Consider the following 13299-nt stretch of genomic DNA (forward strand, 5'->3'; position numbering starts at 1 on the left):
TCGGAAGCATTGTCGATAGAGAAAATTGGTAATTGTCTGTGAGATATATAGAACAACACAAATATCAAGTGTTCTGGAGATAAAATAACGATATAATGGTAATATATACAACTTTTTTTAAAAAAACGAGAAGCTGTACGTAACTTTAAAAATGAAAATAGAACAGCTGTTCGTAACGGATCTTACGGTCGTGCTTAACTCACTTATAATTTTATCGATTTGTCAAATGTATACCACTAACTTCTATCAATGTAACAATTTGATGGTCATATTGCACTGTTTACAGAATACATAAAAGTCTTGGAATACAGATACAAAACAACATAATATGTACGTAAGTTTCTAGTCATGGATATAATGTAATTCCGTGACAAAATATATTTTATTATTTTTGGGGGATTTTCCTAGTATTAAGGCCACCCACTGTCCGGCCCCATTCCCCCATGTTTTTGACACTTCCTTCGAAAATATGCATCTTAACAAACTCTGATGAGTAGAATTAATCTTCTATAATATTTTTTTTTCCGAAATCCTTTAAAGAAATAAGTACGTTTTTTTAACGCACTATTTCAACTGATTGCATGCTGATAAATTGTCCTGTTGAATTGTCATTCGCGGACTTCATATGCATGATCAAAATATGAATCTGTGTGGATATATTGTTGGACAAAAGAAACGTTACATTTATAAATACAAAAACAAACCCGTCTATGTAACGTTTCTTTTGTCCAGTGTTTAGTATATTTTGCTTGTTTCGTGTCGGTGTTTTATAGAATAAAAAACAACAAATGAAGAATTATCTATAATTTATTTCTTTAATGAGAAGAAAAAAAAATACTAAAAGAAAGAAAAGTGATTCCGTATCTTTAGATTTTTTTTTTTTAATTTTATTCAAATCTCAACTACATGTACATATCTAAAAAAAAAAAAAAGTTAACATATACAGCGTCCAATGTATATAACGTATACTTTTCATTTGTATATATATTTCTATAAAACAGTATACGTCTATTAGAACGGTGGTATTGTCTTGAAGTGCCATCCGTAATCTATATAATTGCTCTGTTTTTACTTAGTAAAATGTCTTATTGTTATCTGTCATATGATATAACAATACAACATTACGTACATTTTGTTGATGTAGTAAAATTACAACTTTCAAAATTTTATGTTCCAAAATACAAAGTCATACAAGTCATAAAGTCATAAACATGATGATGTACGCTATTCCTGAAGACCCTCTTTCACTACGGACAGAATTTTAGTCAATCTAATGGACAATTCTCTAGTGGAACATGCAGATGAGCCGGCAATGTACCATTGTTTGAACGGAATTTTGTGAATTTTAGGTATTCAATACAAACAAGGTAAGATTTGCTGTTCAATGTAATGTTCATTGAAGCCATGAAGGACTTGTTATTTGCCAAAATCTCATCTTTGTCAAATGGTATGTCTTTGTATGTGTGTTCGCAAGTGTTCGCAAAACAATACCTTAAAAGCAGGTTAGCGAGCGTTTTGTTGTTTGATTTGGGTTTTCGATTTAACGGATGCATTAAATGAAGAAATGAATAGGAATTGCTATAGAGAAGACCTGTATTCAAAATATGATTTAGGGAGACCCAGATACAGTAAAATATACTTTGCTCATTGTAAAAGGCTGTACGGTGACTTATATGGCATTTTATTTCTGGTGGGGACTAAGAGTTGTCTCATTGGCAATCATATCTCATCCTCGTATTCTTGTATCATTTGTGGGAAGGTCAAGAAATGTTTATATGCCTGGTGAGGTGTCTCATTTGTAATCTTACCACACCTTCTAATTTTAATGTTTAGCGACACATTAAAATAAAAAGACCAAATGAACCAGGGCGTCATGTAAGCACAACATAATTATTCGGCCTTCATTTTTTATGTTGTTTTTTTTTTTTTCAATTGCTGCGTCGTTAGTTTTCTAGGTTTGGTTTTGTATAGTGTTGTTTGTCTTCTCCTTTTTTCTTCCCTCTCTTTATGCCCTGTCGTTGTCAGTTTCTTTTTGACTTATGATCAGTTTGATTAGATATCCATAATAAGCTTGTTGTATCTTATGCCACTCTTTAATCGTTGTATAGTTTCATATAAATATTTTTGAATGATTCATTTTCGTCCGAACGTGAAATTTCAATTCATGTTCGGCGGTATTTCAGAAGAGGTAGTGAAACAAATTTCACAGATGTTCATCACACAAGAGCCATTTTCCTGCTTTTCATATCAAATTTCTGAAATTACTTCAGATGTTGATCCTTTGAGTGAAACAAATACTTTTTTTAAACATTTTTAATTTAAGTGACTGAACTGATCAGAAAAGTCAGTATTTTATTTATTTTATTTTTATTTTAAACATATAAATTTATAGTGTATTAGGAAATAAGTTTTGCAACTTATATTAATCCCTTTCCACTTTGCGGGTGCGAATGCTGCCTTGTAGCGGCATTACCCTGCTCATTTTCGAAATCTACAAGGGTGTCTTTTACGTGCAAGAGATATGGCTCTCTCTTAACATGGGTCAGCCATTTATCGTCCCATTCCGACGGACTATCATAGTTTCCTCAAGACCATACTCGCAAATGGTGTCAAGGAAGAGACTGACCGGGAATCGAACAAGGAACCTTTGTGTTAGACGTCCGATACACTAACCACTACACCAATGTCAGTAGACGCTGCTGAAACATCAACAATCAATATATCTAGAACAAAAAAATAACAATAACAACGCTTTAAATCAAAATTGAATTACTAATACTGATTTTGCTCTCAAACTACTGACGCTAGAGTAATATAACTATAAGTGTTTTCATTGTTTTCATAAATGATTGTTTATTGATACAAACAATTTGTCGTTTAAACAATAAATAAAACGACATTCTCTTGAAGTAGAATTCGATTGATGAACAGGAAAAAGGATAAGTTAATTTATCAATGCTATACACCCATATTTGACTTTTCAAATATCGACAATTCTAGGGAAGGTCAAGTATCGGAAACTAAATTAACATCAATAGAGTACAATATTTCCTGGATTTCATCGTACAACTTCTTCTTCTGTATATGTTATCTGTGTCTCTAACCCGGTTACGTTAAATGATGTTAAACACAAATTACAGCTGGAATTATCATAAAACACACATTTTTTTATGTTTATATCAAAATTCGTTTACATAAATTACATATCATGATCAGTCAAATTGAATTTATCTTACGAAAAAGACCACTACAAAGTGATTTGGCATAAATAAGCTCCCATATATACATTAGCAGTTCTACATATTTACAATTCATTAAGAATTTTTAGAACTATTTTTCATTAGGGAGCTTCCATTTGATTTTAAGGGGATAAGGGAAGTCTAGGATGAAACTTCGGAAAAAAAAGCAGGAAAGGATGACATTTATGTAAAATATGTTAGAATAATCTTATAAAAAAATCAAGACCGATTAGAGTAGAAAATAATATGAAGGATATAGATTACAACTAAACAAAATGTAGAAAAACATTTTTCATCCTACCTCTCTCCTCCCTTGCTCGAGACTAAAAACTATAACAATTTGGCACTCTCTCACTAAACGAGACTTTACATATATACAGGCATTCGCTCATCATTTCTGAAATCACACTATAGAATAAATCAAGGAACAACGTTCCATAAGGTCAATAAGCCTAAAATACAGATACACTTGTAAATCTAAATCATTTAGTACTTGTATTGTTAGGCCGCACATCTTTTTTGTGTGGCATCCATTTGTCTGCCGGTGGTTTTGCTGCTCTTTGTTTCGCTTCAATAAATTTCGCGTATCCTGGTGGTTGGTAAGCAGTAGAAAGTTTCTTCTCAGGAACAATACTAGTATTTGTCAATTGTGAATTCTTATTGGATTTAAGATTTCCATGTACAGTTTTTGTTGTCTGAAAAAAAAATCATCAATAGAGTCTCACGTATCACTTAATGTGATGCAAAGCTTTTTTTCTCTCTGTTGTCAAGAACATTGATTTTGAAAGTTATCACTTATATGTAAATAGCTTACTTGCCATTGTTTATGATGTTTTTATACTAAATCCGTCGGATGTGTACTGATTGATATTTAAGTTTTGTACAACTTCATTACTTCATTAGTTGTTATCATCTTTGAACTAGCTTACAGGGGATGCGAATACTCTCAAATCGGTACTGTATGAGGTTTTGATTGTCATTTTTAAATTGTTTTCATTTTCTCCATGTTAATATAATGAGTTTGGTACTTTCAAATGGATGTTTTACGGTTTATTATACTGTTTTGCTGTTACTGCATTGTCTAGCTATATATAGGGTTATGAGAAAGTTAAACGCTCATCAACGCGTTTAGCCCGGCTACACTCGTTATGGACCTGTAATTTAGTGGTTGTCGTTGATTACTGTGTGTCGTGCTTATTAATTAAGCATAACTCAAATGGTCGATTTGAATTGTTTCACATTTTCTCATGCCGAGCCTTTGTAAACCCAGGAAACGATTCCGGTCCGAATAAAAAGTTAAGGTTCTTTGGCATTTCAGATGTATAGTTCGTGCTGTAATAACGATTCGTTTGTTATGGTTGATTGTTGGTTGTTCAACGTCCAGTGGCAAATATTGAATTCATGTTGCGGACAGAAAAAAATTAACAATACATGTAATGTTAAATTCCAGTAATAGGGGCGAGAAGGATGAAGGACGGGACATTTTGACCACCACTGGAAAATGAGGTGTATTGGATAGGGATAGAAAATTGGCAATGCAACAGACGAGAGAAGTTGCATGGGTTCTTACCAAAAGAAAATGACAATTTTTCTATTCCCAGTCACCATTGTTGGGCTTGGTACTATGTGGATGCAAATTGCGTCCAATAGATAAATTCATAAGTCTAGTATTGTTTTAATGAATTGTTACCTTGTTCTTCGCGGTCGCCATATTGTTTGTCCTATTCGAGGGGTCATTATGTATTCGGTTGTCACGTCGACTCCAAAAGCTACCTTTATCTCCATTAGATCTCATATGCCAACACCTGAATTCAATATGTGAAAAATAAATAAGAAAATAATGTTGACATCTGTATTGGAGGATTGAGCAATTTTTTAGTGATGTTTTTTTTTAAGACTCTCATACACCACCTATCAAACGAATTACTGTATATATATATATATATATATATATATATATATATATATATATATATATATATATATATATATATATATATTCAATATTATTTGTCGGTACAAATATCATATATTGTATTTTCCATATATTCTGCATAAAAGTCTATAAAACGTAAGAACTTTGTTATAATACACTAAATCTCAAGGGTCACATTTAACCATCAAATGCATGAACATTAGTAAACAACATTTGATAATGGCAAATTACAAAATTACAGAAATTATCAATTTTATCTAACTTGTACTCTAGTATAGGGATGTATAAATTCACAGTGTTCTACATATTAAAGTACACAAAACATTTGTAAATGATCTTCTTTGACATGTTGAAAGATCGGAATGATATTTGAATCTGTAAACCTAATGACAGAATTTGATATAATTACCCCAAACATTTGAGACAACATGCTAACATACAGCACAAAAATAACAAGGCCGCACACACGCCAACTGCTCCAAGAATAATCAACAACCATAAAGGAACTGAAAGATAAATAAATACTTTATATCATGAACAATTAACTTCAACAAAGCATATTTTAATCTAAGAACAAATTAATACCTCTTAAACAAACAATATACCAGTTACTTATAGCATGGTATTGGTTGCAAAAACTTTTCATTTAAATGCAATATGTTTTATTCAACTGGTATATTTCTTCATTTAAACGAGCTTAATAATAATAAATCTTAGTATAACGATTAACTAATTCGTTGTAACGAGGAATTGAAATATATAACTCCACCCTGACATTGATCGGCTTCTTTAAAATCTATCATACATATAAAAAATGAAGAAAATTATTGAGAAGACGATGATTTCGATAGCCAGACAAATGCTATTAGGAGGAAGATGTTATCGGTAGACAATAAGTCTGTAAAGAGACTATGTTATCGATAGCCAGGAGAAGTCTATAAAGAGACGATGTTATCGATAGCCAGGAGAAGTCTATTAAGAGGAAGATGTTATCGATAGCCAGGAGAAGTCTATTAAGAGGAAGATGTTATCGATAGCCAGAAGAATTCTATAAAGAGACGATGTTATCGATAGCCAGGAGAAGTCTATTAAGAGGAAGATGTTATCGATTTACCGATAGCCAGAAGTCTATTAAGAGGAAGATGTTATCGATAGCCAGGAGAAGTCTATTAAGAAGAGGATGTTATCGATAGCCAGGAGAAGTCTATTAAGAGGAAGATGTTATCGATAGCCAGGAGAAGTCTATTAAGAGGAAGATGTTATCGATAGCCAGGAGAAGTCTATTAAGAGGAAGATGTTATCGATAGCCAGAAGAAGTCTATTAAGAGGAAGATGTTATCGATAGCCAGGAGAAGTCTATTCAGAGGAAGATGTTATCGATAGCCAGGAGAAGTCTATTAAGAGAAAGATGTTATCGATAGCAAGGAGAATTCTATAAAGAGACGATGTTATCGATAACCAGGAGAAGTCTATTAAAAGGAAGATGTTATCGATAGCCAGGAGAAGTCTATTAAGAGGAAGATGTTATCGATAGCCAGGAGAATTCTATAAAGAAGCGATGTTATCGATAGCCAGGAGAATTCTATAAAGAGACGATGTTATCGATAGCCAGGATAATTCTATAAAGAGACGATGTTATCGATAACCAGATGAAGTCTATTAAAAGGAAGATGTTATCGATAGCCAGTAGAAGTCTATTAAGAGGAAGATGTTATCGATAGCCAGAAGAAGTCTATTAAGAGGAAGATGTTCTTGGTAGACAAAATAAGTCTATTAAGATGTAGATGTTATCGAAAGCCAGGAGAAGTTTATTAAGGGGGAGATGTAATCGATATCCAGGAGAAGTCTATTAAGAGGACGATCATATCGATATCCAGAAGAAGTCTATAAAGAGACGATGTTATCGATAGCCAGGAGAATTCTATAAAGAGACGATTTTATCGATAACCAGGAGAAGTCTATTAAAAGGAAAATGTTATCGATAGCCAGGAAAAATCTATTAAGAGGAAGATGTTATCGATAGTAAAAAATCTATTAAGAGGAAGATGTTATCGATAGCCAGGAGAAGTCTATTAAGAGGAAGATGTAATCGATAGCCAGGAGAAGTCTATTAAGAGGAAGATGTTATCGATTTATCGATAGCCAGAAGTCTATTAAGAAGATGTTATCAAAAGCCAGAAGAATTCTATAAAGAGGAAGAAGATATCGATAGCCAGTAGAAGTCTATTAAGAGGAAGATGTTATCGATAGCCAGGACAAGTCTATGAAGAGGAAGATGTTATCGATAGCCAGGAGAAGTCTATTAAGAGGAAGATGTTATCGATAGCAAGAAGAATTATATAAAGAGTCGATGTTATCGATAACCAGGAGAGGTCTATTAAAAGGAAGATGTTATCGATAGCCAGGAGAAGTCTATTAAAAGGAAAATGTTATCGTTAACCAGGAAAAGTCTATTAAAAGGAAGATGTTATCGATAGCCAGGAGAAGTCTATTAAGAGGAAGATGTTATCAATAGCCAGGAGAATTCTATAAAGAGGCGATGTTATCGATAACCAGGAGAATTCTATAAAGAGACGATGTTATCGATAGCCAGGATAATTCTATAAAGAGACGATTTTATCGATAAGCAGATGAAGACTATTAAAAGGAAGATGTTATCGATAGCCAGTAGAAGTCTATTAAGAGGAAGATGTTATCGATGGCCAGAAGAAGTCTTTTAAGAGGAAGATGTTATCGATAGCCAGAAGTCTATTAAGAAGAAGATGTTATCGAAAGCCAGAAGAATTCTATAAAGAGGAAAATGATACCGATAGCCAGGAGAAGTATATTAAGAGGAAGATGTTATCGATAGCCAGGAGAAGTCTATTAAGAGGAAGATGTTATCGATTGCCCAGAAGAAGTCTATTAAGAGGAAGATGTTATCGATAGACAGATTAAGTCTATTAAGAGGAAGATGTTATCAATAGCCAGAACAATTCTATAAAGAGGCGATGTTATCGATAGCCAGACAAAGTCTATTGTGGACAATGTTATCGATAGAGAAGAAGAGGTCTATAAGCCGGACGGTGATATCGATAAACAGAAGAAGTCTATCAAGAGGAAGATGTTATCGATAGCTAGAAGAATGCATCACTTACCAGACTGAATATGGTTGTTAATTTCCGGTTTGTTGTCAATTGTTATAGGTTTGATGGCAATCCCTATAGGTGTGGTAACAATTATTTTAGGTGTGGTAACAGTTCCTATAGGTTGTATGTTTTGCAATTTGCAGATTGGTAAGTTGCCTCTCCAATCCCCATTGAAACATACAAGGTTATTAAAACGTCCCGCCAAAATATATCCCGTGTAACACTTGTATATCGCTTGATTACGGTTAATTGCAACATTTGCTGCATTAACATAGGGCGCGGCACCGCATGCATTACTGATTTTGCCGAACAAAAGTGTCGTCAAAATTGTGGAAGTCTCGCTTAATGAATACGGCAGGGATTCTGTTGTTGAATCTTGACTACCTGTATCAGGCAGAAAGTCGGTTGTTGAATCCTGACTACCTGTATCAGGTAGAGAGTCGGATGTTGAATCCTGACTACCTGTATCAGGTAGAGAGTCGGTTGTTGAATCCTGACTACCTGTATCAGGCAGAAAGTCGGTTGTTGAATCCTGACTACCTGTATCAGGTATAGAGTCGGATGTTGAATCCTGACTACCTGTATCAGGTATAGAGTCGGTTGTTGAATCCTGACTATCTGTATCAGGTAGAGAGTCGGTTGTTGAATCCTGACTACCTGTTTCAAGTAGAAAGTCGGTTGTTGAATCCTGACTACCTGTATCAGGCAGAAAGTAGGTTGTTGAATCCTGACTACCTGTATCAGGTAGAGAGTTGGTTGTTGAATCCTGACTACCTGTATCCGGCAGAGAGTCGGTTGTTGAATCCTGACTACCTGTATCAGATAGAGAGATGGTTGTTGAATCCTGACTACCTGTATCAGGCGGATAGTTTGATGTGGAATTCTGACTACTTGTATAAGGCAGAAAGTTTGTTTTGGAATTCTGACTTCCTGTATTAGGCAGATAGTCTGTTGTGGAATTCTGACTACCTGTATAAGGCACGGAGTTTGTTGTGGAATTCTGTTTAGCTGTGTAAGGTGTTAATTCTGTTGTGGAACTATGTCTACCTGTGTAAGGTGTAAATTCTGTTGTGGAATTCTGACTACCTGTATATGGCGGATAGTTTGATGTTGAATTCTGGCTACCTGAATAAGGCAGATAGATTGTTGTGAAATTGATCAACATTAGCAACGTCGTCATTCTGTTTTAGAAAGAAATAGAGTTCCAGTTAATATACCAATTATGTTTTAGTTTATATAGAAAACACAGTCATCTGATTATGTTTCAAAAGAAGTTTGTGAATTCAATAATAATATTTGGCTCGAGAACACAGTTATTTCGAAGGGCATTTCCAATAGACAATGAATTCAAATTAACAAAATCGCACCTGCTCTATCTCAAAAGAGTTTTATAGTGTAGTGTACTACTATTGGGACAAATAATATTAAATTATAGAAATTTTTATCAGCTCTAACTCAAAATATTAACAATTCTGTGTTAAAGGGGTGTAAAATTCAGTTTGGCAACTTCTGATATACTAATTGTTGACCTTTTTTAACTGCACCAAATCACTACTTAACATAAAGATTTAGCACCCAAATATTTTCAACATGTAATTCCATCCCCTTACTTTATATTGCATGCATTAAGCATTTAGAAATAAATTGGGAAAGTGAATCAAAACAAATGTAATACACTGTTCAACTAGGGAATATATTCATGTCAACGAAAACCAAAGAACGATAACTGTGTCCTTGAACTACAAATAAACGTCCGACGGTAAAGTAATGACTGAAGTTTGTTTAAACGAAAGAAGAGTTACCACAGAGGAAAAAACTAACCGAAAGTCACTAATGGGTCTTCAACACAGCGACACAATCCAACAGTACAGTGATTTTGAACGTCATACTAAACATTCAAATGAACTAAAAATCATACAAGACTTACAAAGACCGGTAAAAGCTCCTGACTTGGGACAGACGCAAAAATGCAGCGGGGTTAAACATGTTTTGTGAGATATCAACCCCCCCCCCCCTATACTTCTTGCAAATGTAAAAAAAAGACAACCACAAACAGCAAAACGTACAGTAAAACTCAGTTGAAAAGGAGTCCGAGTATGATGTCAGAATACGTAACAAAAGAAAGTAGCAAAATGACAATAATACATTAATAACAAAGGACAACTAGCAGTAACTGTAACTAATATGCCAGTTTCAGACCTCAATTAAGCTATTAAACAAGGAAGCTATTAAACCAAGAGTTCCAAATGGTAAAGTTGAAATCATCCCTTCGTTAATTTTACGGACGCCATCACGAGTTGGTTGACCGTTATGGCCACGAGCATCACTGAAGAGACATGTATTGTCGAAATGCGCATAGGGTGAAAGAACATTCAATTTGGTACCGTTAATTTTATTATGGAATAACCGTTTCACAAATGATATCGGATGTGTTCTTTACGTCGTAACTACAATCCCCTTCCCTTTCATGAATGTGACCTACCGAATTAGACTATTTACCGGATTTGTTATCACATAAGCAACACGACGGGTGCCTCGTGTGGAGCAGGATATGCTTACCCTTCCGGAGCACCTGAGATCACCCCTAGTTTTTTGTGGGTTCGTGTTGCTTATTCTTTAGTTTTGTATGTTGTGTCATGAGTACTATTGTTTGTCTGTTTGTCTTTTTTCATTTTTAGCCATGGCGTTGTCAGTTTATTTGCGATTTATGAGTTTGACTGTCATTCTGGTATCTTTCGTCGCTCTTTTTAGCTGATTGAAAGGTCATATGATCATATGAAGATCAAGCACGGTCTCTCCCTATATTAATAGGGGTCTAGTGAACATGTACTTACATACAGTGTTTAACAACATTACAACACATCATTTGACGGTTAATTAACTTTTTTATAACACCATATATATTTTATAATTGTACTTCAATTAAACAGCAGCCCAACAACACAAGTTGTTTGTACCGTGAGTTAGTCGTTGTAATTTTGTCTTTTTATTGCTGTTTTTTCGGAGAAATCTGGCGGTTGATATGGTGTGTTGTACTGTACCGCGTCTTATACGATTCCTGGTAATACCCTTTTTATGTATAAATATAAGACATTGTATACTTACTTCATTGTCTTCTGTTTCTAGTATATTTATAAAGTTGTATATCCTTATGACTGTAATGCTATAGTTTAAAAGTAAATATCAAAAAAAAGATGTGGTATGATTGCCAATGAGACAACTCTCCTGTTCTCTTATAAAATGGCAATTTGAATGTCAGATACGATAAGTGTTAGTCATGTTTGCAGATAATTGGTTAGTTGTTTCACATTAACTTTGTGCATTTCGAACTATTGGCTATCAAAACATGTTCTCTAAGACTCGGGAACTATAATATAAACTATTATTATGTTTTTGTTGATCGAATGATATTGATACAAAACAATAGAAGTTTTGAGTACGTGATGTTGTTTGGTTTTATCTAGAAAATATGTATATATTGATTAGAATTATGAAACAAACCTCGTGTTTGGAATGAGTGTTGTTACTATTCATGTAATGTGAGGCCTACTTACTGTGAGAAAGTTATTAAAAGGATTAACTGAAATAATATAAAATACATGTAGGTCATGAATTAAAAGTAGTTCCAAATACAATAATAATTCCAACTGAAATAAAACAAGAAAAGAATTGACGATGATATTTTATAAAGAAGTTTCGATCGCATCATTTTGCAGCAGGTTAATATGAAAGAATGAATGGAAATGACATCAAACAGAATAATGGTGACCATCTAAACTGGTTAGCCGAAACAAATTTTCTGTAACTCAAAACACGGGACCTGAAATACGTTGAATGCATATAGTACAAGAGGATTTTGTGTCAAATCGCTCGCTTGAAATATCTCCATTTGGAAATCATGCGACTCTCAATCTCTTTAGGGTTTTATTCTTTTATGTTTTTTTGTGTTTGTTCATTCATTAGACGTATAATGAACTTAACAGTTCGACACGGTCTGTTATGGCTCCCTAAATGGTATGTACGGGCTTTGCTCAGCATTAAATGCCCTAAAATTATCCGTTTTTCTTCACAAGAAGGAATGAAAGGAAGGCAGTTCATGTATATGTATTATCGAACATAAATTGAAATATAAAAGGCAACAGATACACTTACTTCTGTTGTATCTTAACTTTTAACTTAACTTATCAAAACTTACACAGATAGATTTTTTTTCAGTTTTTTTTTCGATTTTCAAATTGTGAACTTTCAATTTCTATGTACATTACAGGGACAGTACTGCAGAGCATATTAATTATTATATGATATCATTAACTAAGATTTCTTTTGGTAAAGTTAAAAGCATCCCTGAGAAAGTTTCATGGCCTTCGTCATGAGTTGGTTGACAGTTATTAAATGTTCGTGTCACAAATAACCACAGGTATGTTATAATTCTCGGAGTAATTTTTCATTCCTTTAACCCCTTGCATGGCTTCACTGAATGAGATTTATCACCGAATTTGTATTCCCCATGAACGACACGGCAGGTTTAACATGTGAAGAAGGAACAGTTTACACGTTGTCAGCTACTAGTATTTATACTCATTTTAACTCTTACCAATGCGTGCCCTTCTTTGTGTACACTTTCGAAAGCCATCTCGAAAGGGGTAGGACCCGGTTGATCTTTTTCGGGGTTCATACACGAATTTGTGCAATAGTAATTTTTAAATCATTTTAAATATGCAAACATACTTTTCACGCGAAATTATCAATCAATTTTTTCCCCGGATTATCTATCTTTATTTCATTAAAATCCTGAACTTGACAATGCAGCTATGTTACAGTATCATTCACAAAAGATTTTAATCAGGTCAATGACCCTACTTTTTTATCTAAATATATCAATACACTATAACTATATCATATATAAAATTATTTTATTAATATAAAAGATATTATAATATGAGAAAACTGTTTGACCGTTTGCAGGCCAGGAGATGAATTCGTGACTCTTAGTAGG

At 33.8% G+C, this 13299-nt stretch overlaps 1 protein-coding gene across 1 annotated transcript; it reads right to left on the reverse strand.

Annotated features, from left to right (window-relative positions):
* Positions 1–3386: 3386 nt before the first annotated feature.
* LOC143068238 (uncharacterized) lies at positions 3387–9478 on the reverse strand. Its single transcript, XM_076242180.1, has 4 exons — positions 8313–9478; positions 5585–5681; positions 4930–5044; positions 3387–3934 (listed from the first exon to the last, which is right to left on the reverse strand). The coding sequence occupies exons 1-4, from the start codon at positions 9466–9468 to the stop codon at positions 3722–3724; spliced, it is 1581 nt and encodes a 526-aa protein (XP_076098295.1). The 5' UTR covers positions 9469–9478; the 3' UTR covers positions 3387–3721.
* Positions 9479–13299: the final 3821 nt, after the last annotated feature.

The sequence above is a fragment of the Mytilus galloprovincialis genome, chromosome 1 (assembly GCF_965363235.1).
Source record: "Mytilus galloprovincialis chromosome 1, xbMytGall1.hap1.1, whole genome shotgun sequence".
NCBI lineage: Eukaryota > Metazoa > Mollusca > Bivalvia > Mytilida > Mytilidae > Mytilus > Mytilus galloprovincialis.

Excerpts from the sequence above, each read along its gene's own strand:
- LOC143068238 (XM_076242180.1), bottom strand. The coding sequence starts at position 9,468 with ATGTTGATCAATTTCACAACAATCTATCTGCCTTATTCAGGTAGCCAG. Across the intron at positions 5,682-8,312 it reads TAACAACCATATTCAGTCTG|TTCCTTTATGGTTGTTGATT; the intron begins GTAAGTGATGCA and ends TTTATCTTTCAG. Across the intron at positions 5,045-5,584 it reads TGTTGTCTCAAATGTTTGGG|GTGTTGGCATATGAGATCTA; the intron begins GTAATTATATCA and ends TATTGAATTCAG.